The 27,570-nt window shown below is 48.2% G+C and overlaps 1 protein-coding gene and 1 long non-coding RNA gene across 7 annotated transcripts; one reads left to right on the plus strand and one right to left on the minus strand.

The window, feature by feature from the left end:
* The first annotated feature begins 569 nt into the window (after positions 1-569).
* STX16 (syntaxin 16) lies at positions 570-27,570 on the plus strand. 6 transcript variants are annotated; one of them, XM_086702583.1, is made up of 10 exons: positions 570-1,491; positions 9,203-9,238; positions 9,390-9,401; positions 16,931-17,038; positions 17,449-17,589; positions 18,767-18,932; positions 20,055-20,146; positions 20,705-20,848; positions 22,101-22,181; positions 24,569-27,570. In XM_086702583.1, exons 1-10 carry the CDS (start codon positions 1,360-1,362, stop codon positions 24,671-24,673), a joined length of 1,017 nt encoding a protein of 338 aa, XP_086558709.1. In that variant the 5' UTR covers positions 570-1,359; the 3' UTR covers positions 24,674-27,570. The 6 variants fall into 6 exon arrangements, with proteins under 6 accessions (XP_086558709.1, XP_086558704.1, XP_086558706.1 ...); XM_086702582.1 differs by lacking the exons at positions 9,203-9,238; positions 9,390-9,401 and adding an exon at positions 16,689-16,805 and having other exon boundaries at positions 573-1,440; XM_086702578.1 differs by lacking the exons at positions 9,203-9,238; positions 9,390-9,401 and having other exon boundaries at positions 571-1,491.
* Positions 1,435-5,434, minus strand: LOC147582846 (uncharacterized). Its single transcript, XR_015249569.1, has 3 exons — positions 5,285-5,434; positions 2,387-2,481; positions 1,435-1,572 (listed from the first exon to the last, which is right to left on the minus strand). It is a non-coding gene; the product is annotated as an uncharacterized LOC147582846 (long non-coding RNA).

The following is a 27,570-nucleotide window of genomic DNA, read 5'->3' on the forward strand; positions in this document are numbered from 1 at the left end:
CGGCGGCTCGGCCCCGGGCGGCCTGCAGCTCTGGCTTGGCTTTTTTTTTTTTTTTTTTTTTTTCCTCCTGGTTGTTTTTCGGGTACATCTTTTTTTTTTTTTTTCCACAGTATTGAAGAGAAAAAAAAAAAAAAAAAAAAAGCGAGCCGGAGCCGCCGCCTGCAGTGGAGCGTGCTCGGCCTCCAGAGGCAGTCGTCTCCAACTTTTGCTCTCCCGCCCCAACTCCGAGCGCGCCTCAAACTTCGCCAGTGTTGGGACCCAAATTTGCCAGCCGCTCAACTCCACTCTAATGCGCGCGCCAAGGCCCCCGGAGGCGCTCTGCAGCCCCGGGGGCCGCGCTCCTGAGGCTCGGGCCCGCCCGCTGGCGCGCTCCCCGAGCCCCGGGCCCGGTGCGGGAAGGGGGAAAGCGGGCGCCCCGGGAGCACCCCGGGAGAGGGCGGAGCGCTCCCGTGCCCCGGGGCAGGGGTGGGGCAGGGAGCTCCCGCGCCCGGAACGTTGCGAGCAAGCCTTGCGAACGTCGCAGGGGGGCACTCGCGAGGGACGGACAGGAAGAGGGCCAGGGGGGACGCCAGAACCCGGGACCACAGCACGGAAACGGCCCGGGGCTGAGCTGCAGTCAGATCCGGGGATGGAGGGAGCCGGAGAAGAGGAGTGAGGAGGCCGGGGAGGCAGGCCCTGCTGCCCTCCTGGAGGCCGGCAGGCCGCTGTGGCTAGTGGAGGACCGGGCGGCCCAGAGAGGGACGGGGTCAGGAGGTCGGGCCCGGGCCTCAGCAGGCCCAGAGGAGGCCCAAGAAGGGAGTACCAGGCGCCCTGGAGTTCAGGGCCCAGGCCTTGCCTCGGTTTGTCCAAAGGAGGCCTAGGCCAGGCCTCTGGTGGGGAAACTGAGTCACAGGCAGGCCTCAGGGCACGGCCTGGACGCGTGTGAGCCAAGTGAGGGGTAGGGGGCATAGCCCCTGGGGGGGGTCTCCGAGACTAAGGGGGGTAGGGGGCTTCAGGGCCTCCCAGTCCACCGCCGGATTGGCGAGTGAGACGCTTGTAGATCCAGGGTTGGATTGGGGTGGGGTCTCTGGGACGTTGGCTAGCGAGGCGAGGATTGGGGGGATTTAAGTGCTTAGAGATCGAAGGCAGGCCTTGAGTAGGGGGAGTCAGACAATTGGAAAGCCGAGGTGGTTATTTGGGGAGGGGTCTCGGAGCCTGGGCGAAGCGCAAAGCTGCGCCCGCCTGGCTCGAGGCCTTGTCCAGGCAGGTGTCTGTGAAGGGTGGGCCCGACCCGGCCAGGCCAAGAGCAAGAAAAGTGAACAAACCAGGAGTGCTAAGTGGGCGGGGGGCCCCTGAGCGGGGGGTCACAAAGGGTGAGACATGGCCACCAGGCGTTTAACCGACGCTTTCTTGTTGTTGCGGAATAATTCCATCCAAAACCGGCAGCTGTTAGCCGAGCAAGTGAGTAGTTACACCACCTCCAGCCCTCTGCATTCACGTAGCATTGCTGCGGTGAGTCTCCCGGCGGCCTCTCCGACACACGCACCGTGTGCACAGCGGCTCTGCCTGTCTGTCTGTCTCTTGTCTGTCTCTCTGTTTAAAAAAAAAAAAAAAAAGAGAAGAAGAATGAGACTAAGAATAATCCGAAGTGGAAGGTCTCTGGGCGAGGGGCCGGGGACGTGTACAACCCTGGATTGGGAAGAAAAAGCAAAAACAGTTTTAGGCCCCTGCTCCACCTCTGCCTTTGCCCTCTCTCTCTCTCTTCACTTCCGCAACCCTCCTCCCCCGCCTCCCTCCCGCCCCGGGCGTCACTGCCCGACAGGCCGCCTCCGATTTACATGTGTTTTAACACGGAGATTTGGAAAAATTGGGGCCTTCCGGAAGCCTTTTTGTCTCGTTTTGTGTTTAAGCCCCCGCCCTCCCCCTCCCCCCATACGGAGCCTCACTTTGGGTTGCAAGATCGCCGAGCCCGTATCTTTGCAAATGAACGACACCCTCCCCCAAATGAGGAAGCAGTTGGGGGTGTGTGTGTGTGTGTGTGTGTTTGTTTTGTTGTTGTTTCACCCGTTTTCTTTTAATGGCCTCGCGGCCCTGTGTGGGGCCCTGTTCCCTATGAATAATTGCTTCACTGTTTTTCCTGGGGGCTCCTGTTTGGGAGACTAAGGTGCTAGGTTCTTCGTTTTCCATTTCCCAGACAGGAAATTAAGCTTCTCCCTCCATTCGAACTTTAAAAAAAAAAAAAAACCAAACATGTATGTATGTGAAAATTAACCTTCAGAATAGCACATGCTTTTTGATTAAATTAATCTGAACCTTTCTTTAGCGCAGCGGTAGGATCTTTTAGAGGGAGGGCCTGGGAAGATTGCCGAGGGGCTTTTTTTGTTTGTTTTTGACGAGGTCTGCTTACCTTTTCTGAGCTTCAGTTTCTGGCTCTTTCTTGCTCTGGTAAATCAGGGCCGGGGCTGCATGGTCTGTGCAAGACCGTGATTAGCTCTGGAAGATCTTAAATTGAAAAGTGAAGTTAGGAAACTAGTTTGTAGTGTGGGGGGGGGTGCTCCTTGCTATAAACAGGCTAGGTTTGAATAGAAGCAGCCTTGGAGGATGAAGGAAATAAAGTCACCCCCAAACCAGACTCTGAGGGACTATACTTGAAATATACAGCGCTGGGGACCTCACAGTTATTTCACCTATTAGGGACTGTATTACCTTTTAATTTTTTTCCTTTATGGCCTTACTGAATGCTTCAGAAAAATCATGCCATGTGTCTTGATGAGTGACAAAGACAGTTTTTCCTTTTTGTAACTCACAAGTGGAAAATGTCTTTGGCCATATTGCTTCTATGGAAAAGCTGTTGTAAGCCGCGTGTGCACAGTTTCAGGAATAAAATCGTGCAAATTCAGGTCAAAAGGCATAGAAAACAGGGACGGGGTATGTTTAGATTTGTATTTACTTAAGAATTTGAAGTTGTTTTTTGCATTTATAAACTGAAGAAGAAATGGTATTGTACCGAAAGAGATGTAAATGAAAACGGGCTAATTCCAGTGCTGATTTTTTGAAAAGAATGCTCTGAAATAAGCCAAGAATTAGAGAGTAGAAATTGAATTAATAAAATTCCTCAGTGGAACTTTAGTTTTATCAAACAAGATGTAAAAATTGCATATTCCTCAAATGCTTGGTTTTATGCTACCTGATGGGGGGGCGGGGGGGGGGGGTGAACAACAGAACCAAAACTCGGGTTAATGTTTCTAAGGTATCGGTTTTAATTTATTGAAACAACGTTGTTTGCTTTTAAATTTTTCATCGTATAAAGTTCAAAACACCCTGAACTGTTGGGTAACATGAGACTTTTATTATCGTTATTATTAATCATTAAGTCAGACAGTTTAAAAACCTGGTGTCTGAGCCGGGCAGCTTTTTAAAAGTGCATCTCTGAGTCAGACCGATTTTTAAATTGGTTTTCTAAGGTAGGCCATTAGAAAATATACGTATAAGCTAAGTCAAATAATTAAACATGGATAGCTAAAGTCTATAATTTGGAAAATTAGATATGTCAAAAAAGGTATAGATATATTTAGCTAACTGAGGCAATTTCTAGAAAATAGGTTTCTGAATCAAACTATACATATCTAAGTCAGAACATTAGAACGATATTTTCTGTATGTTTCACCATTTAAAATGTTACATAATGATATTAGTCTCTGAAATTTTCTCAGCTTATAAGCAATTGGATCATTTAAAATATCCTTGTAGTCAATTCAGACTATCTAAAAAATAGAATTTGCAAGTAAACAAAAATGGTTTGCTTAAGTTAGAGTTAAAAAGCCCCACCTATTAATATTTTTAATTGTGTGCATTAAGAAAACACATGGCATGTCAAATTTTTCTCAAGTGTTCAGGGGTGAAGTAACACATCTTCAGTCTGCTTCCAATCAATTCACCAGAAACTGTTCTACACACACACACACACACACACACACACACACACACACACACAAAATCAAACATGACAAGATGTTAACATGACTAAGTAGAGGGTATGATTTTTTCAACTTTTCTGGAAGTTGGAAAAGTGCTATAAGCATTTGGGGGGGGGGGGGGGGAAGCCATGTCTAACACAATTTTTTAAAACTTTATCCAGTAACTTCTGCAGCATTTTTCACTGCGTGTCTAGCTCATAGAAAATTTAACACTTCATTTCTGAATTGCAAATTTCAAAACCATGTAGCAAATCAAACAAAATCAAAGTTATTAAATTTGAATATGGCCTGGGTCTTAGGTGACATTAAGAAATAATTAGTTAATTAAGCTAATTATAATTAATCAAATTTGTTAATTTTATTAGAGAATACCTAACTGAAACGTTGAGTAGTGAAATGAGTAAAATGCAACTTACTTTGTATATTTAACCCCCCACAAATGAAACAAATAAGGCAAAATGTTACTGGTTGTTAAGTCTACTGATGAATATGTGGGGTGACATTATACATACATTTTACATATTTTTCAGTATGTTTGAAAAATTAGAAATAAAAACTTAAAAGATATATACAGGGCATATTAAAAACGTGAGCAAAATAATTAAAAGGAGGCAATTTGTAAATATCTGATAAAACTCAGATTCATGAAAAAGGAAGCAGCTAAATTCTAGTTTAATTTAAAAAAAAATCATAACCTGAAATTTCTAGTTCCTAGCTAGAAGAAAAAGCTGCAGAAGTTGATTTCCATGTGTGTTTGTTACCTCACACACAACCCAAAATAAATCAAAAAATCACATCGAACTGCTAGTTTGGGGGAGGGGGGTTAGGGGGCTTTTGTTTTCAAGTTTTAAAGCTGAATTTTCACATCCTTATTTAAGGAAAAGGCTGTGATTTTTTGATTTGATTAGAAGGTTGTGTGCACGTGTGTGCCTCACACACCTCAAAACACAGGACACCCAAAGCCGTATCGTTCAAGAAACTTAAACATGCATTTCACTGCGTCCTAGTTTAAGGGGAAGAAACCCAGAAGTTCTATGGTGGCGACGGTGGGCTTGCTCTGTGCGTCCTTAGACGTGCATGCTGAAACAGGTTGATGCAGCATTCAGGCAAATATGTCACAGCTAAGCAGGAATTTAAGGAGGATGCGCAGCGACAAAGCAAGCCGAGTCCCCAGGGCCAGCAGAGACCTAAAGATCCTTGACCCGACATCCCAGCTGTGATAACCCTTATGCCTCCCTTCCTCGACCACATTCTGTGATGGCTACGGGGGAATCCAGCAGCCAGTCAGTCCCAAACAGCCTTTGCCTGCATGAACCCCAAGTCTGTACCTTGTATCCTGTGGTCCTGGCTGTGGTTCTGGCCCTCCGGGTCTCTGACACGGGAAGCCTCTTCCTTCTTCTGCCTAATAACCCTGCAGCCTTCTCCTTGCCGAGAGCTTTCTCTATCTAGCTCAGCAGCCCCGGCTCACACAGCCTGGTTAAGTTTCTTGCCTGTGAATGAAATCTAGTTTCCCTCTATGCCTTTTAAAGTTTAGCAGCCAGAGCTGAACAAAATTCTCCTTGATTGTGGTTTTGTTTGTATTGATATTGGTAAAACTAATTGTTAGAAACAGACAGGGGTTGATTTTGTTTGTTTTGTTTTTTAGACTTGCAGCAAAATGCAATTGTTGGCATTTCTCATTCATTGTGTTTGGGCCTCAGTCCTAGATTCCCCCATCATTGTTGTGCCTCACGGCAGTGTGAACTAAAGGAAAAGAGCACTGGACTCTGAGTCTGGCGATTTAGGGTTAAGTCTCACTCTGTGGCTGACTCTCACTCAGAATGTGTCTTTAGGCTCCTTGGTCTCTTCCGACATCTTTTGCCTTGTTTATAAGTTGAGGGGTTTGAGTTAGGTGGTTTCTGAGGGCCGTATGGATTCAACAATGCCTTCTTGAGTTCTGGTCCAGTACAAGGTTTCCCCTGACCAAGGCACACAGCCCTAGGAGCCCTAGCTTCAATTTGAAAAGGAGAAATAGTCAACAACGTCGCTGTGCCCGCTGGGCCAGCGTCGTGCAAAAATCCTTGGAAGTGGCTCCAGGACCTCGCTGACCTAACTTTGACGTTGTATCAGCCAAGTGCAGGGTTGAAGGCACCGCCTCATTCAAGCAGTTACAGGCAGCTTGGCTTTAAGGAGCTCAAGTGAATTTACAAAGTAAAATAATCATTCAGGAAAATGTGTGAAGTCTCAAACGAATGAATGAAAAGTAGTTGTTGAGTTGCTGTTCTGATCTTGATGAGGTGCCATATGACGCCTTTGGTCTGGAATGGGTCTAAGGGTTTGGAGCCACTCGGTTAGTGTTGACTTGCCTGATCTATCCTGTGCTTTAAAATAATGCGTAATCCATCAATGGAAGCTGGAGTTAATTGGTCTTAGATTAGTTTGAAACCACATTATTTTTAATAAAACATGGTGTGCCTTAGGGGGAGAAAAGATACTGAGGATTAACTAAGGTTATAAGAAACCTGAAGTCCTTCAGTCTTGACTGTAACGTAAGCCGAGATTTATTGAGAGCTTACTATGTGCCTGGCTCTGGGCTCCGGGCATGTGGGCACCTTCTGTATGCAGCCTCACAGAGCTCTTGTCACACGGGTGTTGTTGTTTTTCTCACGATACAGATAAAGGAACTAAGGTTTGGAGGGCGTTAGGGAGCTTGTCCAGTGCCCCCCACCTAGAGAGTCTCGGGCCAACCTGGCCCCAGAGCCCTGTGCTAACCCACTGGGCTGCAGTACTGTTTGTCGCTGCACATCCCGGAATGTGGAAGGACCCATTGTTTAAGTCTTGGGGGTGTTTTTTCCTTAGAGTGGGATAGCATCTTTCTGTGTCTTGCTCTCCAGCCGTGCATAACTGCGTTTTTACTAGCATATTGAAGGTTCTAGTCCACACTGAGTCTGTTGGAAAATTAGTCCTCTGTCTTTAGAATCCAAGTATGAAATCATTGTATATTTCTCTTTAGAGCTGTTTGCTTTCCTGCCTCTAAAGATTCCCTTTGAGCAGTGAGGCTTACTTGAGAATAAGGGTACTTTGTTGGATAAAAGAGAAGCAAACTTTCATTTTGGCAGTAACGGAAATAAAGTAAATATCACGATAGCATAGACCTGTGCTTCCAAGTCATTTTGCTCAACTTTTCCAGACGTCCTGAGTAAACACAGATGGGTTTCCACTTATTTTTCAGTTTTATGTAGAAAGTTCATTAGACTATAAATTCCACATGCTACTTGGAGTTTTCAATATTTGCTTGGTTGTATGCCATTGGCAGGTCAAAAACCTAGATTTAGACATTGTAAAGATTTAGAAGGTGGTGATGTGTAGTAACGTGTTTTCATTTGGCTGTATTTTGGTTTTTCCTCATGGTAATTCTAAATGTTTTAATTTGTTTCTTGACCAGATTTTCTGGTAATTTGATGGCGGGGGGGGGGGTTTTGAACACCCTCTATTTTTAAGTAGCAAAATGGGGGGGAGCTAGGTGGGGACTCTTTGGGAAGCTGACCTCTGAATTTAATTCCCGATGTGTTACGGTAGTAGCTGACTATCACTAATAATTTCTTGAATTGTTAATAAAATTAGAGATGCTGGGGGGAGGGGGGGCGGGGAAGAGGCCTGAACACCTGGGTCTGTCGTCCTCTTCTGAGCCATAAAGCTCTGTGATGCTGGGAAAATGGATTTATACATTCTGCAGCGTAGTTTTCTTACTTACAACAAAAAGAGGCTTTATCTAGTCCGTGATTCTGATTTCACCTCTTATCAGCCAGTAATTGTAAAAACTGAAAGATCAGGGTGTGTGCTGGGTTAATAATCCAAGAGGACAGGCTCACGTGTAGCAGAGACCTTACCCGAGGCTCGCAGTGGTACTTTGTTCGAAGATCCGATACCAAGTAGCCACTGCAGAAGGGACAGAGGTACAGGCTGAGATAACCGAAGTTAGGGGTTCTGCCCTCTGTCCTGTTCTATTAATAAAAACAGTGCAGTGCTTTCTGCATGAAAATGTTAAGCTCTTAAAAAATAAGAACATTGTCTTTTTTTCTTCTTAAAGCAAAAGGTAATTAAATCAGATTTCCATTTGACACTGTCTTCTCTATTAAAATTTTCTAGTACTCCTGTTACGGCAGGGTGTGCATATAAATATCATTCTCTTTGTTCTCGTGGCAAGTTGTAGAAGGAATGAAGACGACTTTCAGCTTTATAATGTCAGCTAATTGAATTTTTACATGGAGGAATACTGCTTGATTACACTTTTTATTACTGTCATTGTTTAATAATATTTTGGTCCTGACAGACCAGTTTCATTTGCACTATTAATTTTTAAATAAGGAACTTACGTTTTTTAATTTTCTAAATTTACTGCTGAACATAAAAAAAAAAAAAAACACAGTTGGTGATTGAAATTTACCACAAATTATTTCAGTGATCAATAACACAAAAAAGTAAAAAAAAAAAAAAAAAAAAAAAGACCTAGTTCTTTAGATTATCTATCATCGGTAAATATCTGTTCAGAAGCTAGAGTTCCATGTCGATCTAAAAAAGAACCTTTAGTTTTGAACTGAAACTTAATCCTCTGGCTGCCGGTGCTTCTTCCTCCCTGTTCCCCCCTTAGGAAAATCTCTCGTTCTCGTTTCGTTTCGTTTTGTTTACTTGCTTTGATAATGGCTTTACCAATAACTGTGTGCTTTCTAGACTAATAATAATAAATGGCAAGCAAATGGGGGAGAGTTTTTCTTTTCTCTTACCACCTGTGTCTCTCTCCGGGGAAGAAGGGTTTCTCGGCTGGCTTATTACCGCGGATAAAGCCGTGTCTGCGGGATTGAATTTGTAGAGACCTTACACGTGTGGTCACTCAAATATGATCTGAACGCAGCCATAGACCATTTCTGTGGGTTGTCCATTTGCTAATTCTGCTGCATTTGCAGGGCTCATTTACATGCTAAAATATACACTTCTTGGACCCGGTAAAACTGCATTTTAGCTTTGCTCTCAAATTATTGTATCTTCCTAAGGGAAATTTAGAATATTGTATGTGGTATTTGATACTGATCGAACAGATTAGCATTATATTGTTGTGAGACTAAAGCAAGTGTGTTTTATTTGCTTTATGGTATTTTAATTTTTACAACTGCTTATTGTTTCCTATCTCATTCACCGAAACAACAATCACGGTAAATAAAAAAAAAATACATGTGTATTGATGTAGCTTTTTTTCTTTTTTTTTAAAGGAGCAATCAAAAGGGGGAGATTTTTTAAATGCCTTGGTTAGTGGATCTTTATTTTTAGTCAACTTTAGAGCTGTTTAAAATCAAAGTGTTTCCCAACTGACCATGCCTTATCTGTCTGTCCCCATCCTTCTTTCTTTTCTGCTATCCCTAACTGGATGGGACTGATGGGAACAACATGTCTCTTCAGGAGCTGGACGAGGTATTGTGTTTTGAATATTTCTGTATGTTAATAAAATTATGTCTTTTTTTTTTTTTTTGAAGTCTTTGGTCATATACAGAATACTAACAGAGCTGATACACGTTTTAGCGTTTCTTTTGACTACTCATAATTGCTGTGTTTATCAGTTTGATCTTCAGGATGTGTTAATATGTTTTCACCCCAGGTAAATTGGTGGCTTAGAGAAGAGTTTAAGGAACAATTATTTGCTACGCTTGGGAAAGTGTCTCAACTTGAGAAATAAATAGTAAAGGTTGAGTGAGCCTTTTCTTGAACTTATAAAAAGCCAGATCGTTTTTAGGATTGTGTGTATAACCCCCTGCTTTCTGCGAAGCGTGCTGCTTGCTTTCTGCGAAGCAAGGCTGCTCAGGTAGAGTGTGGAGGACATGGTGTCTGTCTGGCGAGAGCCCCAAGGAAGCGGGCTCACAACCTGGGGGCCTGCCGGGGAGGCTTCGCGGTCACGGTCACATGCCGGGGTGAGGCCGGCGACCCTCTGTGTGCTCGTCACTGCAGGGTCCCCTCTTTGCCCCCTTCCCTTCCCAGCAGCACACGTTCGGCCTTTTCAAGACTTAACTAGCAACTCACCGAGAAGACGGACAGGGTGCATGTTCCTAGCACTGTAGTCTAGAAGCGCTAATGAAAGGGTTGAGGCAAAAGGGGATTGAACTGTGGCTGTCAGTCTTGTGTCTCTCTGACCCATTTCCGCTGTGGAAGGATAAAAATATTTTTTCCTGAGGGTAGACCTTTTTAAAAGTAACAGAGAGGAGGTATTTTGGGGTTTTGTTTATTGCAATTCAGATAGGACCACCGAGGTGGGATTCGGGTGACTGTCTTCAGAACCAGTGGAGCTCCTAACTAGTAGATGAAGATCTACCTGTACGTTCTACAAGCTGTTTTAACTAGTCAGTGGTAGGAACAGATGGGGAACAACCTGCTGCATAGCCTTCGTCGAGAGCTGGTTAAAGAAACTGGATAGCATCTTGATTCCCTGTACCTCGAAGGGTGCGGTCCCTCCGTGGGGCCGCAGCCGACTGAGCCCCGGGACGCATCACCGAGTGGGAAGGAGCCTGATGCGAACTAGTGTGGAAGCTGTGGTTCCTGCTCTTCTGGGTTTTGTTTTTGGGAAGAGCAACTCCCATTTACGCTTGGGTGTGCTTAGAAATTTCTGAAGAGACAAAGTAGACAGTTAACAGTGGATCCCTTCCAGGAAAAGTCTGGGATGGAAGAGAAACTTCCTCTCTATCGCATACCCTTTTCTTAGGTTGGATATCTGGTTTTAAAACCTGTGCATGCACTACTTCTGTCATTAAAAAACAACTAGTATTTGGGGCGCCCGGGTGGCTCAGTCGGTTGAGCGTCCGACTTCAGCTCAGGTCATGATCTCGCGGTCCATGGGTTCGAGCCCCGCGTCAGACTCTGTGCTGACAGCTCAGAGCCCGGAGCCTGCTTCGGGTTCTGTGTCCCCTCCACCCCCCACCCCCACCCCGCTCTCTGCCCCTCCCCTTCTCACACTCTGTCTCTAAAAAATGAATAAATGTTTAAAAAAATATATTAAAACAAAACAGAAAAAACCTAGTATTTAACAACAGCTGCCCTTAAGCGAGTAGCTCATTGATCCCGGTGTCTTGGCCTCCCTGCCAGCACTGGGCCCGGGCCGGGGCCCCAGCCCTGGAGAGCTAGGAAGTGACTGCAGCTCCCCGACAGTGGAGTTAAGCGTCTCTGGGGCACAGTGGACATGATGTGCCTGGGTTTGCCGACCAGACTCGAAAGGCATGAAGGCCTGGGGGCTGAGAGCGGAGGCCTTTCAGATTAGATGCAGCCCCTTCTTGAACAGTTGGGGGCTACGGCTCCCAGAAGGAAGTGTGAGGTGGGGGATAGATAACAAACCACAGAAGAACAGAAGTCAAAGAAACACTGGCCACTTTCCATGTGAGGAGCACATCTACAGTCATGTTACTTAGGGGTCTGCCCTGGGAGCCGAGTTCCAGTCTTGCCTCCCTCTTCAGAAACTGGCTACCCACAGTGAGAACCAGCAGCCCTTCTGCTTTTCTTCTTAGCTTCTGGGTGTTTAAAGGGGGGTCTCCACATCCTGTCACCAGAGACGCTGCCCGGAGGGCCACTTGGCCCCATGCGACTCCCGTGCCTCTGGGATCCTCTAGACTCAGTCAGCCTTCATTCTGGGTCCACGTGGCCACCTCGTCCTCGTGAGCACTTCACTTGGCCCTTCTTGTCCTCTGTCCAGGACCATTGTATCTTTTATGAAGTTAGCTTCCAGAATTGTGCGTGACCTGGGTTTTGTCTACTTCGTTCATTGCTTGTGTTTATTGTTGACCCAGCTAATTACAATGGCACATTCCTTACCATTCAGCTCCAGGTGCTGGGTTAGGAGCTGGGGGTGTTGGGGCTTGGTGTCTAGAGCCCTGCTTCACCACAACTGCCGCAGGGCTTGGGGTCGGTGTCTTCTGGGGATAGTGAGAGTGACACACGGGTTCTGGGCGTGAGTTAGAAGCCCACCCCTCTGGAGTTGAGGCCTGAGCAGAATTTCCTGACCGCATCCCTCGGGTCTCCCAGAGTGAAGCCATCTGGTGGCACCTTACAGGGTGCCCACGGTAGACTGTCATTCTGCCCAGATCAACTTGACAGTCTGCGCCCTGGGGATCCCGCTCTGCGTCTTTCTCCACAAGTAGCAACGGGGTGTCCCTAAGGAGGAAGCACACCCACCGTTTACTTTCTTACCCAGAGAAGTGTCTGGCCCTCTGCTTTGTTCCCTGCTCTCATCTACTTCTCTTCCTGTAACAAAGTCGTCTCCCAAGCTGTTGGGTCTTTAAAATTCATAATTGGACATAATAAAAAATTACAAGACGTAAGTGCCAAGCTCTCCAAGCACATAGCCTGGGCAGGGCACGGTGACATAGTAGGGACACGGGGGCCGCAGGCTGGGCCCGCTGGTCACCTGCTTGGAAAGTCTCTATCCAGGGGGGCGGGCTTAGTGTCCATGTTTGTACAACAGGGGGCAATCCTCTCCGAGGGCTTGTTGTTGGGGTACAGGGCTCCAATCAGTGGAAGGACAGCAGCGACAGCACAGGCCATCATTGCTGCCTGAGTTTTTAAGGGTGTGAACAATAGTTGAGAGAAAAGGAAAATCCGTGAAACCAGCAGCATTTATATCTGGGTGGTAGGATTCTCTGATTTTTGTTTTTGTCCTCTTTTCTTTTTGTATCTTTCTGTTATTTATTTTTCACACACTTAAAAAAAAGTGTCTCTTTTGGACATTTAGTGTCTCACAACCAGAAAAATTAGTCACTATTTAAATGATCACAGATTTAAAAATCAAACACACTGCAGTGCTGACACCCCCTGATTCTTTTTTATCCACGTGCTTTTTTTCTCCCTCAAAAACCTGAGATTTCTGAGGCGTAACCATCTGTGAGCAAAGTCCCCCAGCCATGTCGAGCCCAGCGAGTCGCGCTCGTGGTCTGACTTCATCATACACACCCCTGGGTTGTCTCACGTGGAGGCGAGAGCGGCCAGGCTGTGAGTTTCAGCGTCCCTTCAGGACTTGCTAAGTGCCCGCCGCCACAAACCGTCCAGAATTGTCAGTATTGTTTCTCGTTACCAATCCATTATGACGGGACTTAGTTTATTTTATTTGTGTTCAGATATGGGGTGGGGGGAGCATATGTCAGACTTTGCTAATCTCTGCGGAGGCTTTGCTGTGTCCTTAATCTTACAGGACACCAAATCAGCCTTCTTGTAAAGGCAGGGTTTCCAAAGAGTAGAAAGATTTGCGGCAGTCGGATTTATAAGAAGAGGATGCGTGTGCGTGCGTTCCTTCCGTAGATCAGGAACTTGCCCGTGCTGTCTGGTGCTCTTTAAGGGACAAGTGTCGGCATCTACAGTGGACCAAGGGCAAAGGTAACTGTAGGGAGACCAGCAAGGAGCCCTGTGGGCGTGCGGTTCTGAACATCTGTTGAAATTTTCCTGCATCGATGACCCCGGGTCCGGCGCACCCCCAAATCAGAGCCCCAGATCAAAGACAAGAATTCTGAAATTCTCCTCAGAATTTTTACTGATTTTTTTTTTTAAATTTAAAAAATACCGAAAAGTTTTTGTTTTTATTTCGGAAGCACAAGTTCATTTTAGAAAAGCTTTGTAGACCAGGATCATCATATATTCAGAGAGGGGACTAAGTTGAAACTCAGCAAGGGTAAGCAGGGAGAATAAAAAATCTGGCAGTTTTTTAAAAAGCCTGTCTTGACTGAAAGGGCAACTCGAAAACTGACAGGATCATCCTGGATCTTAAGAAAATAAGAGGGGCGCCTGGGTGGCGCAGTCGGTTAAGCGTCCGACTTCAGCCAGGTCACGATCTCGCGGTCCGTGAGTTCGAGCCCCGCATCAGGCTCTGGCTGATGGCTCAGAACCTGGAGCCTGTTTCCGATTCTGTGTCTCCCTCTCTCTCTGCTCCTCCCCCGTTCATGCTCTGTCTCTCTCTGTCCCAAAAAAAAATAAACGTTGAAAAAAAAATTTTAAAAAAAAAGAAAATAAGAAAACCTGTTTTCAAATGTGAAGTGAGGTTGAAAGGGGGTGATTGTTTTGCATGTAACATAGATTTTGTTAATGTTCATATTGGTTTCTATTTCAAGTAGTTGACATTTCTCTTCAATTACGTTTTTCCCTTCTCAAAACGATGTGGGTTTTTTTTTTTTTCATTTTGAATTCATACTGGTAAAATAAAGGACACATTTCATCTGAGTACTGCTGAATTTCTTTATCAGGATGAGCTATGGCTATAGACTATATGAGGAAAGGGACAATTTTTCCAATATTTAAAGTTTGCAGCCCCAAAGACTGCATAGACTATCTTACTGGCAAAATCCTGATCCAATGTGGGGAAGCCAGGGCCAGCTTTTTGAGCTGGGATCTGTCACTTTCGGGTAGGGATCTCTTAATTAGCAAGCTTCCTCAGAGAAGCTTGAAAGAGAACGTGTTGGCCCCAGTTTTAACTTATACGCATTTGGGGGGGAGGGGGGGTGGACACAACTCTTGGGTAAAACCAGGTACCGCTTAAAAAAGGTGGGTCCACTTCAGCTGACTTCACTTGTGATTGAAGTTTCAGGAAAGTCGATTTGTTTCAGAAAAGTCGATACTGATTACTCCGCAGGTAAATTTAGATGAATACCACCTCTGTATCTTTTTTAGTTTAATGTATTTTTATAAACAGTAAAAACAGTACAAAAAAGGTCATGAGCTTAAAAGCCTACATAAAGTATTACTCTATTGAAAATGATATGCTAATGAAATTAGTATATAGATTATATAATAATAATCTAGATTAGATAATAAGCTGGCATCGAGGAAATTCTGTGACCCATGAAGAGGTACCTTAGCAGTTTTGGGGTTTGCTTTGTATAAACAGCTGGAGGTTTGAGTTCAGGTTCTGCTCCAGGAGACCCACAGCTCTGTGTCCCACACGAGTTGGCTGTGTGGTCTGTCCCTCCTGCCTTGGTCAGTATGTCCTGTGCAGAGTTGCATACCTTTCCGTGACTTCAGAGCAGGAGTTTGAGGAAGAAGCAGCTCGACTTCTCCCGGTCTGTTCCTGCTCTGTGTACGATGAGGTCTGAGCCCCGTTGCTGTACCCGCAGGTGGTCAGTGAGAGAGGCCGCTTTATGCTGAGACTCTTGTGCTCACTGGGAGCTGGTCCTCTCTCCCTGGTACGGTTTGGTGGGGGGTGGATCCAGGACTGTGTTTCGTGGTGGTGGTTCAGTCTGAGGGCTTGCTGTCCTGATTTGTTTTCTTAGCAAATTGCAATTCTATTTCACGGGCCTGCCAAAATGATGGGGGAGATGGGGCCTCTGGAGTCATTGGACCCAGTTTTAATCTGTCACATAATAGCTCTGTGACCTTGGGCAAGCTACTTAACTTTTCTGAGTTTCAATTTCCTCATTTATAGATTGGAATAACAGTTCCTAGCTCACCTAGTTTCCGTGAGGATTAAAACAATAAAAAGAATATAAGATTCCTATTGGTGAACTCTTGAAAACAAACAGGGTGGCTGTGGTTGAGAATTGCCACTTTATGGACCCAGCGCCCCAGATTGTGCAGGTCGGATGACACACAGTTTGTCCGTGACCCGAGATGACTCTGTGGTCCCGTAGGGTGCACGCGGTGGCGGAATGCTGGTGACTTAATCACGACTCAGAGACGCTCAGGGAGCAGTTACGAGGGTTCTGGTGTCTTCGGTGTGGTCATTGCACGCGGTGTGATCCGGGAACACACAGAATGTCCTAAGCCCGTGGGGGCAGGGCCTGGCAGGGGCGGGGGGGGGGGGGCAGCTGCAAGATGCCAATTTGCTTGTAGGAATTTTTCTGTAAACTGTTTAGCATAGAAGAATTAGGATAGAAGAATTCTTTGAATGTAGGTTTTTGCTTATGTCACATTTTTTCCCTTTATCTGTTGATTTTTAAATTTTGTCTTGTTTCTTTATTAGAAAAGCAAACAAGTATTTGCTGAATGAATGAAAACATAACTTTAGGTACATGCAAGGAAGGGGGGGAGAGAAAAGCAACATAAATTCTTCACCCAGTTCCACAGTATGGTTTAGGGCATTTACAAAGTATTACCTGTAAAAGACTTTTATATTACTGTTTTCCATTATTTTTCAATCATCATTTGGATCTTTGGAAACTGGCATTTATAAATTCTGAACTCCGGAGGGCACCTCCAGATGGCTCTCAACCCGTTCACTGCCTCAAGGCAAGCCAGCAGCTTAACTCAGCCAGGCCCGGCCTTCCCTCCCCGGGTCTTCAAGGTTTTCGAAGCCAGTGTCTGAGACCCGGGAAAAGAACCAGAGCTCTGGGTATCATATCAAAATAAGTGAAAACACCGCGTGTGGACACTGAACTGAAGAAAGGAAGCGACAGGCAGACTTGCGTTGAGATTTTTGAGGATTGCTTTTGCATGGTGGGTGATTTGCTGATCATTTCGGGCAGTTCTTTGAGACATTTTAACACATGGTTAATGACCTTGTGACCAAGATGACTGGCTCAGTCCCATTTCCAAAATAAGCGAAACGTGTGTAAGTAAACCTTGCTCCTACTGAACATTTTGTGTGAGTTCCGTTTGTAGCCTCGTATTTTTTTTTTTTTTTTAACTTGTATCTGCTCGCATTAATTGTTGAGGTTCATGCCATCCTGTCCGTACGTAGTGCTAGTGATAAGAGGTCTTTCTGTTAAGGCTCTTCTGTTGATTTTTTTTATTACATTTCTATAGCCAGATCAAGTCCAATTCATGTTCACAAGTATGTCCAAGAAAATTAAGAACTGGTGCATGAAAAGATAGGAACACAATCCCAAATGCTAGCAGTACCAAACCAAGCTTATGATACAGGCAAGTGCACTTACTCCTACATTTCTTGGTCTTCTCAGGGAGTGACATTTAAAAGGGTGTGAGAGTGTGCTTATCAAAATGGAACCTGAGTAACTTTTTTCCCATGTCCCTTTATTTCCCTGTAGCTTGCCGACGACCGTATGGCTCTGGTGTCGGGCATTAGCTTAGATCCAGAAGCAGCAATCGGCGTGACAAAGCGGTCGCCCCCTAAGTGGGTGGACGGAGTGGACGAAGTAAGTGGAATGTTAGTTTCACGCGATCCTGTTTTTTTAAGTAATTGTATGACGCCGACACGTGTAAAGGTGCTTTTGCCGTAAGAAGCGTGACGACACGGTGAACGCAGGCACCTGGAAGTAATCCCGCCTTAGGGTCGCTCGCCTTACACCCCACCGGAAAAGGGGGTGTGAGCCGGTGGTTTGGGCTTCAGTGGGAGTGGCCTGGATTAGAGAGAGAGACTCAAGCACCATGTCATGAGCAGTGGGATTTGAACTTCGATAATCTGAATGCAAAGTCGCTCACGCGTCGGTGAGGCTACAAGTTGGCTGAAGCCCGGACCCTGTGCTCTAGAGTGTAGCTGATCGTCTCAGAGGCAGACAGATGCCTGGCAGGCGGCACTGCAGCTTTGGTGGTTTCATTTGCGTAGATACAGTACGATGTTGGCCGGATCAAACAGAAAATGAAGGAATTAGCCAGCCTTCACGACCAGCATTTAAACAGGCCCACCCTGGACGACAGCAGTGAGCAGGAACACGCCATTGAAATCACCGCCCAAGAGATCACTCAGGTGAGGGTGGGACTGGGTCCCCAGGCCGGAGTGGGCAGTTCCCGGCCCCCTCAGAGGCCGGAGCGTGGCACAGCTCTCAGATCGCACCTCCCTCCCCCAGAGTTACGCTTCCCAGCCCGCAGCCCACCAAGAGACTTGAGACCCCGGGCTCCCCCAGGTTATCAGCCTGTGTCTTAGACGAGTGGGGACTGTTTCCCCAGTTGTTGGTACCTGCCACCGTGAGCTGATTTAAAAATAAACTCAGAGCATTGCTGAGTTCAGTCACTTGATCTAGAGATGTATAACTTCTTATATTAGTGCTTACAAATTGTTCATGTTACAAAACGGTCCTCGTAATTGGAAAAGATTGGGAACTTGCGCTGCCCGAGGCTGGAGTGTATTAGCATCTTCGAGAAACTTAGCACCCTAGAAACATTCCTGGTAAAATGTTAAATTTGAGCAATTAAAAAAAGTGTGTATTTATTTGAGAGAGAGAGAGAGAGAGACACTGACTGAGCAGGAGAAGGACAGGGGGAGAGAGAGAGAGAGGGAGACACAGAATCCGCAGCAGGCTCCAGGCTCCGAGCTGTCAGCACAGAGCCCGACGTGGGGCTCAAACTCATGAAATCATGAGATCATGACCTGAGCCAAAAGCCAGACGCCCAACAGACTGAGACACCCAGGTGCCCCAAGTTTGAGTACTTTTTCAATAACCTGACCAGTGGGGAAGCCTTAGTGTTTACGTCGTGTACTTGTTTAAATCTCCTGGCGCTCAGAGGTTCCGGGTGCTGGGATGTGTGGGTCCTGGCTCTTGGCCGGGGTTCCGCGCCACGGCTCCCCTTTGCTCCCTCTGCCTCCCGGTGTTGTCGTCGGCAAAGCGGGAACAGTAACAGTAACTGCAGCAACTGCCGCCTCGGGGTGGTGGCGGGGGCTTGGGGAGAGGACCGTAGTCCCAGAGCGGTGCGTGGCCAGGCGACGGGCCGAGGGGGTGTGCGCCCCGCCCCGCCCCGCCCCGCCCACAGCATTTGGCCACGCCTGGGAGCCTCGGAGCCTCGGGTTGCTTTGGCCTGTGCGCCTTGGGTGACGCCGGCCTGTGCGAACAGAGCCTCTCCCGGCTCTCAGGCCCTCGAGCGCAGCGGCAGTGGCACTCAGGCCCCTCCTCCACGGCTCGCTGGGAGCCGTGGCCTCCTTCTCCCAGCTCTTCCACAGGTGCCAGCGGGCCGTGCAGGCTCTGCCCGGCCGGGCCCACAGGGCCCGTTCCGACCAGGAGGAGCGGCTCCTTCGCAACGTCGTGGCCTCCCTGGCCCAGGCCCTGCAGGAGCTGTCGGCCAGCTTCCGGCGCGCGCAGTCGGGCTACCTCAGACGTGAGTGTCCCCGGGAGTGATGGACGGGATTTCGAGGCATGAAAGTTCCAGCACTAGGACCGCTTTTTGTCTCCATCCTTCCTTTTGGCCGCTAGTTCTCCATTTCGTCCCGAGCCCCCCATCGCCACCCCTTGAGCACGTTTCACAGCTTATGCAACGAAAGGGACCCCCCCCCCCCCACACACACACACCGTGTGAAATGATGCCCGGACCGAGGCCGAGGACGGGGTGTCAGAACAGTTCACATGCAGCAAAAACAAAACTTACTCTTTGCCAAGCTCGAACAATGTGAAAAGCATTCTAGCACGTTGGCGAGGCCCATAGCTTCCCAGATGTGGGGTTGGAGGACAGTGTGAACGCGGAGGTAAAAAGTTGCAATCACGCGGAAGCTTTATATTTGCAAAACAACTAAAGTATTCGAGTGCCTGAAAATCTTTTCTGGGAGTGGGTGAAATGCTGGCTGCTGGCTGTCCTGGCCAGTGATCCTCTCAGCCTGCCCTGCCCTTTCTTCCTGAACAGTGGGAAGTCTGGTGTCAGCCACGTCCGCGTTCGAATTACCTCATAAACTAGGTTTTTCCTTATTACCACTGCAATCAGTAATATCCCCACATACTCAAAAAAAAAAAAACAAAAAACAAACAAACAAACAAACAAAAACCTAGCTCCCCCTCCATCTGACAACTGGCATATTTGTATTTTAATTTTATTACTTCTAAAACTTGATTAGGGCCACTTGGAATTGTTACTAGAGATGCTTCTGGAGAGAACTACCGCTTTTTTTTTAAAAATGTTTTGTAACAGCAGTGAGATTAAATATTTCTGCCTCACTTAGAGATGCTCAGATGGTTTCAGTGTCCTTTTGTCACTCACTTGGCATCGAGTGAATTGTACCCATTTGCAGTGTGATTTTTGTCTTGAAAAACGCCAAATGCTTGCATATTGTTTTATGTTTATAATCTTTACTCTCCCCCCACCTCTGTTGGAGATAGGCTTCTTTTAAAGCTGCTGAGAGTATCTCCATTTTGACTGTTGAGTTTTACTCCAGATTTCCCCTTTTTAATGGCGGAGCAGTAACCAGGACGGTTTACATATTCCAGTAAAGTGAATTCCTATCTATGATAGGCATGAAGAATCGAGAGGAAAGATCCCAGCATTTTTTTGATACAGCAGTACCACTAGTGGATGATGGAGACGATAATACTCTCTATGATCGGGTACGTGAAGGGGCTGCAGAACTGACTGCTCCACACTCGCGCTCCGCTCTGTTCCTTCTCTTCATAGACCGTTGGCTTGTGTGCGATGAGATGGGTCAGCGCTGCTTCAGGTAGAGTCTGTGCAGCGGTTCGAGGAGCGGTCGTGGGGGCCATACTGCTTCTCCCTCTGCAGAGGCTACGAGGAGACCTTGCAGTCTTGCCTTCCGGAACCTTCAGGAAAGCAGTCTGCCCACCCCACTTGGGGAAGAACCCCGAGAAGCGCAGGGTTCATCCCGCTGGTTTTGCTCCTCGGCCCTTGCGGAGCGGCCGACGTGGGTTCCCCCGCGTCCCCTGCTCGGGCCAGTCGTGCTTTAGATCCTGAGGCGTGTTTTAGGAGTTTGGATCTTGCCTGTCGGGGAAAAAATCAGTGCTTGTGTGTTGTTTACCTGCTTTGTGGAAGTGTTTCCAGAATTCATTCTTTGACTTCCGTCTAACATCACACACCATCCCTTTCTGGAGGCGGGGTGGGGGGCGGGGGCGGCCTCCAACGTACAAATCCTGTATGTTTTGTTTCGCTAGGGTTTTACAGATGACCAGTTAGTGCTGGTGGAACAGAACACGCTGATGGTGGAGGAGAGGGAGCGGGAGATACGCCAGATCGTGCAATCCATTTCTGACCTGAATGAAATCTTTAGGGACTTAGGAGCGATGATCGTGGAGCAGGTACGTGGTTTAGCTCCCTCGTCATTGAGTTTTCCTGCCGTACCTCGGGTCCTTCTTCAGACTTCTGATTCTGCGTTCCCGTCGGGGAACAGAATTTGCCCCTCTCCCCCCACGTGTGCACGTATGTATGCGTGTGCGTGCACGTTTACATAGGTACACGTGCAGATTACGTACACGTGCTAACGTCACTCCCTGTAAAAATACCGAGAGCTTTGTCTCTCTCTCTTTTTTTTTTTTTTTTGAAGTAAAAAACAAATATCCAAAGGTCTCCTATTCTCCAACCGAACTCCAAGGATGCTCAGGGGACCACCCCGCTTTGGGGGTCTGGTGCCCCCCACTCAGCAATGATTCTGGCAGTAGATAAAGTTTCCCTTCTAATTTTGGCAGGTTACTGCGTAATGGCAACGGGAACCACTAGCTTTCAAGTAGAATTAAATTGTTTGTTCGCTGTTACAATCTGATTATGGGGTTTTATTATCTTGCCAGCAGGGATTTGGGTCCCGATCCCCCTGCCACCAGCTGCAGAATGGAGTGTTGAGGCTGTGGAAGATCTAGTTACAATAATTACTCCCGTGGTTCCCAAGGAACTGCTCTTGCTATCTCTACTGATACAGCGTGTTCCATTAAGAGCCCTGTTCTTGCATGTAGCCTGGTGTTCCCTTCTCTCTGTGTGAACCGAGAGATTAAACAATTAAAACCAGAATTCTCCTGGAGGCAAAGGTGTAATTTGACGTGGCGGATTGGAGCTCACTGTCTTTGCTCCGACCCATGGAAGCCTGTGTTGACGTGTGTAGACATGATGGGCAATTTCCAGGCCTAATCATGGCTGGGTCTAGTTTAACCCGCGTTCTCTGCTTACCTGCATCCAAGCATTTACGCAGCGGATGGGCACAGAAGTCAGCCCTTCGCCTCTCAGAGCCTATTTCCACTGAACCGTATGTTTTTTAAAGCCCCAGTGAGTCTGAACGTGGCATATCTTAGAGTGGCTAAATCCAAAAAAGAAATCTCGGTTTGTCAGTATTTCTGTCTCACGAGGTAGACTTTATTGTAACTAACACAGCACTCTGCCACTGAGTGCCTAATAGCGCTTGGGGATGGATTCCAGAGCTTTCCATGTGCACCTTTACCACCCAGTTAAGTAAAACAGATAATCCTGTGCGTAACGATGTCTGCAGTGTGCCTTTCTCATTTTTGATGTTCCGTTTTTCCCGTTGGGGTTGTTGATGGTCTGTAACTGTCATTTCTTACTCAGGGTACAGTCCTTGATAGAATTGACTATAATGTCGAACAGTCCTGCATCAAAACCAAAGACGGCCTGAAGCAGCTTCACAAGGTAATGTCGGATGTTTCAGTAACCTAGAACTCGAGGAACTGTTCTCAGACACCAAGGCTTCCCAGGAGGACCCTCCGTGTAGCAGCACAAGAACACACGCTAGCGGCTTGTGTGGAGCCGGCCGTGGCGGTCGTTACCCTTGCCCGGCAGGAAACGGTTCCAGGTGCACCTCACACGTGGGTTTGACGTTGCTGAGAACTCCCTCCCGTGACAGGAAATTATAAAGCAGTTGGGCTTTTCTTTCTGTCAGAAAGCGTCTCGCTCTTTGAATCTTGTTTCAGGAAGTCAGGGGAATGGGCATTTGTTAGACGCGCGTCGAACATTCCGTTGGCTCGTTGGTGCCGACTCGGGGCTCTCTTGTTGTGACGCCCTTCTGATGGATTGCTGCTGGAGGGTCATTCTGGAGCAGATAAAACTCTCGTTTTCCCTTTCAGTTGCCACGGCGTCTCTGTGCGCTACCTTGAGAAAAGAGTCGTTTGTTGACGTGAGGCTAGCTCCGTTACTCTTTGCTGGGAAGGTAGCTCTTTCGGGAAGATCTTTCATGATACTTGTTAACGATAAACGGGAAGCGTCTTCGAAGCCTGGTCGTCAGTGGTGAGAAACACACACGTGCAGCCGAGGGGATCTCGTGTGTAATTAGGGGCCTGTGTGCTTTGAGAGGGACGAGGACGCTTCACAGAGGAGACAAGTTTCTGTCCGTTTCCTTGTATCTTGGAGACCCAGTGACACTTGGAGCCATAGCATGAGCATTTTTCCAGTCCACTAACGTACCGCTCTGTCGCCCTGCGGAAGCTGGCTGCTCCCCGGCCAGGACGGTCCCGGCTGCGGGTGGTGTCGAGTGCACAGAAGGTGACGCCTGCCGAGGTGTGACCAGAAGCCCTTGACGCTCGCTGCCGCAGCAGGGTGGGAGTGAGACTCCCGGCACCTGGCGGGAACAAGAGGCCCGCCTCAGGCGGGCTGAGGGCTCGACGCTTGCCGACTCGTCCGCCAGCTCGAGTTTCCCGCTCTGTAATACCCAGCTTCTGATGCGCTCTTGTTGTTAGAGTTTCTTCAATAAAAACTAGTGAAACGTGTCCTCTGATAGGACGCAGACCACGGGCAAAGCTTTCTCCGCAGGAGCGTACAAATCCAGGGGGAACTAAGAATGCTGTTTCAGGGTCTACTTCATGAATCATTCTGAGGGGTTTTTAAGTCCCGTGCGGCATCGGCTCCCCTGGCGTCCCGGGTTCCTTGTCAGAGAAGTGAGCCAGCCCCGTGCTCCCTCTCACGTCACGTTCTGTCAGCAGCGTGGCTGGCCGTTAGCCGGCCGTCACCTCCTCCGGGGCTGATTGAGCCTCGGGAGTGGCCGCACACGGGCCCGACTGGCAACACGGGCTGACCCGTCTAGGCCGCGGTTTCCTCCCGGTGGATGAGTGGCTCCCAGGGGGTAGGTGGGTTCACTTAGGAAGCAGACCTGCCAGTCAGAAGGTTGGCGGGGAGCACGGAAGTAAGACAGAAGGGGCTGGATCTGCTCGGCAGACGTGGCCACCAAGCTGCCGCCTTCTTGTCCTTCCCCCCCCACCCGCCCCCGGGGGAGCGCAGGGCCTGCTCTTCCTTTCCCTGGGCCAGTCCCCGGGAAGCCGAGGCGGGCCGCCGTTGGGTTTGTGCGCGGCAGGGGAGGTGTGACGGCCGGCGCGTCCGCCCCCTCTCCCGGCCTCCAGGCTGAGGTCTGCGGGTGCGGTGTGCAAGAGGGTGCGGGGTGTGCAAGAGGGTGCGGGGTCGGCCGGCGCCTGCCTGTGGTGCCGGCAGAAGCCCGGGGAGGGAGGACCGCGGGGGCGGGGGGCGGGGTCTCTCTGCACTTGCTACCCGCGGCTCACTCCTTCCCATTCCCATCTCAAAGGAGGGGTGTGCTCTTGTTTCCAAAGTCGGGGGAGGCGGGAAACACCCTCCGGGGGGCCGTCAGTCCCAGGGGGGATCCGTAGCCAGTTGTTGGGTGTCAGGGTGAAGGAGGCACACGTCCGTCCAAGGAACCGTGTCCGGGAACGGGAGGCTCGGGTGGAAAGAGTGGCTCGTCGCAGACGCTGGGAGCGGGCGGGGAAGCGGGTCGGCCCGGCCCCGAGGCAGAGCCGTGGACTCCCCCTGCCAGCCTTTGTCGTAACGTAACGGCGGATCCCAGGCCCGGGCTCTGGGGCAGCCCCGGGGGGAGATGGGCGGCTCCGGGACCGTGGCACTCGTCCACTCGTGTCGATTACTCGTGCCGGAATTGGCGGGCGGGATTCTGATGACGCAGCCCGTGGCGGAGACGCCAGTTGGGCAGACGGACCCGCAAGCCCAGAACTGGAAGCGGGCGGGCTTGCTATTTGGCTTTTCGGGGAAATGACGGCCTCTCTCCCCTCCTCTTTCTGTAGGCAGAGCAGTATCAGAAGAAGAATCGGAAGATGCTTGTGATTTTAATATTATTTGTCATCATCATTGTCCTCATTGTTGTCCTGATCAGCGTGAAGTCTCGCTAGGCGGCCGTGCGGCCACGTGGGCCGCCCGTGTGTGCGCTCCCGGGCGCGAGGGGCTCGGCCGCCCTGCGGGCACAGCGGAGGCGCGGGCTGCGGACCGCGTGGGGGCGGCGAGCGCCTGCCTGGACCCCTCGTCACGGTCGTGCTCCAGCAGGGGGATGAGCTGCTGTTTCTCCTTCGTTGTCAAGAATTTAAGGACCTTTGATGCTGCTGCAGAATAGAGATTGAGTTCTGTCATCAGTTATAATATATATTTTTTTTAGAAAGAAAATGAGTTGAATGTTTACAGGCACTCCGCAAGCTGTTCGATATTGTATGTGCATATGCTATTTTTTTAGCAGTCATGTCTGAGCAGCATGTAAAAATAATTTTTGGAAACGTTTTTTAAAAACCATCTGGTTTTTAAGAAATTTGGTACCAAAAATTTATGAGTAGAGGCAAAAATGCCTCTTCATCTTTCTCTGTATATTTTCCAGTTGAAAACAAACTGAGAAGTCCTTTAAGAATTTATAATCCGTTCCCCATTAACTTAATTTAGCTTTTCCATCACCGTTAATGATCAGAGTAACAAAGTGTGAAAAATAAGAAACCATTATTGATGTTAATTAACACATTTAGATGGGCCAGTTAAAACAGCTTCATAAGTTTAAATTAATCGTAAATGGACTATTCCTCATTTAGAGTTTGTGCACTGCATTTTCTACTGTAAACCAAAAGGGGTTACCAAACAAAACCACCTAAATTTAAAAGTTGGTGATTTGAACCAACCGCACCTGAAAACCTGAAAAAGGGAAGCTTGGCCGTGTCATGGAAGTCACCAGAATCAGCCAGTGTGCCCCTGTCCTCGTCCCCAGCCATCCTTGCTCAATCCCTTACTTACACACTAACTCCATAATGACCTGTTCAAACTAGCCACCATTTAATGAACTGTGAATTTACACGGAGGCCATTCTAAATGGGTCACCCCATTTAGGATTAGTGGATCTCAAATTATTAACCAAACATCACTCCGTTTCAAAGTAGAATATTCCACCAGGGGCATGATTTATCGGCTCTTGCGTCGCTGCTTAACATGCCCAGAAAGTAAGCACGTTCCGACAGATTGCGAAAATCTTGACTAGGAGTCCCTCATTTGTGCGAGCACGAATCAGATCGCCAGAGTGGGACTTCGCCGTTTCCTTACCTGTTATCACTATGGTGCTCGAATATATTCCTGGAACTGTAGAATAATGTGGAAAGCGATGGTGGCTTTGAAAGCTCAACTTGTTCGTGTTTTTACTTGGTCTTGAGACGCCAGTATAGTTCTGATGGTCTTTGTATAACTTTCGATGGCTTTTCCATTGTTTTTTTTACCTCTCCCGAGAAGTTTGCGAAGAGCGTGACCTCATTAAATGTGCTATGTTTTATTTGGATCAGTCACATATAAAATGTGTCTTTAGAATTGACTTTGAAGTCGTTTCCAGAAACTTAAACGCAAGTCCAGAGGTTCAGGTTGTCCAAACAGATCATGGTCTTAGCACCCACACCCATGCCCCAGCCTTCCCCTTCCCAAGTTCCCGGCCACCACTGGTTTTCTCACGACCGATGTGGCTGTAGAACGATCCGAAGGTGCCCCTGGCATTTCAGGAAATCGCCTGGTATTCCCTGACCAGCCATTATGTATTAGGCAAAAAGGTCAGGAAGTAAGAATCCACCTCCTCGATCACCCCTGACATGTGGGGCTTCTGCAGATCTTGAGAAGAGCCGTAGGCATTTTCTAGTCACAGCGGGTTTTAATCCGGTGGCCGAGTCGAGATGTTCCTCTGGACCGACTGCTCCCAGGAGCGGGGGGCCATTCAAGGTCACGGGGCTTCCCTCCCCAGCGGTGGACAGTGGCGACAGGAGGCTCGGTGGTCTTAACGTGCAAGGCAAGTGACCCTTTAAGAAAGGATCGCCAGAAAAAAAGAAAAGAAAAAAAAAGAAAGGATCACCATTTATTTATATTTATTTTCAGTTAACAGGGTGATTGGGGCTGGTTTTTGCCCCCCTCACCCACCAGGGTAAAGTAACGGATCTGACACAGCAGTGATCTTGAGGATCTCCAGTGAACTGAGAAAGCAGTGCAGTGCCACAGAAAGCCCCCCCACTGTCTGCTGCCATCACCTTGTCCCCAGGCCACCTTGTCCCCAGGCGGGGAAGCGGCCCCAGGGCGTGTGCTCCTCAAAACACTGTGTTTTTCTTTTGAGCCTTTACTTAGGGAAAGATCAGCAGCCTTGGGGGAAGTAAGAGTAGATTGGTCCTGGGGCCCTGGTACCTCAGGGTAGCGGGTGATTCTGTGCCTCTGAAGGAGACGGGTTCCTTTTGCTCCAGACGGCCACTGTCCCAGGGAGGGCCGGGCCATTCAGCTCTGTTGGGCTCTGGTGGTAATGACCGCCAGCCCGGTCTCTCCCCGCGCCTGGGACACGACCGGAGAAAGGGGGTGGGGGGGAGGGGGAGGCTCCCTCTGGGCAGCCCTGGGCTCGGCCCCTGGACACCTGCCCCCTTGAACGTGTCCGGGGGTGGCTCCGTTGACGGGGCCGGAGAGGAGATAAGGAAACGTTTACCGTCAGGTCTCCAAAGCTCCTGATCTTTCCTGCGATTGTAACAAGTCTACTGTCTCTTGTTGTATTAATTTGGGGGTGGGGGGTGCTGGCTTCGCCATGGGCGTGAAGCGGTGTGTGTCTCTAATTTAACGGATTTACCGCTTTCTCTGCTAATTGAGAGAGCATTATTTATTTGTTTTGACACAAGTGCTTTCAGTGTTTTATCCTAGCTAATGGCTTCTTAAAGGTAATAAAACCCTTCCAACCTAATTGGTCAGATAAGACTTTTTTTCCTTGTGTGCTTAAATAAAGCAATTAGTGAAGCGCTTCTATCCAAAA

Source organism: Puma concolor, chromosome A3 (genome assembly GCF_028749965.1).
Source record: "Puma concolor isolate L17-30 chromosome A3, mPumCon1.1.hap2, whole genome shotgun sequence".
Taxonomy (NCBI): Eukaryota; Metazoa; Chordata; class Mammalia; order Carnivora; family Felidae; genus Puma; species Puma concolor.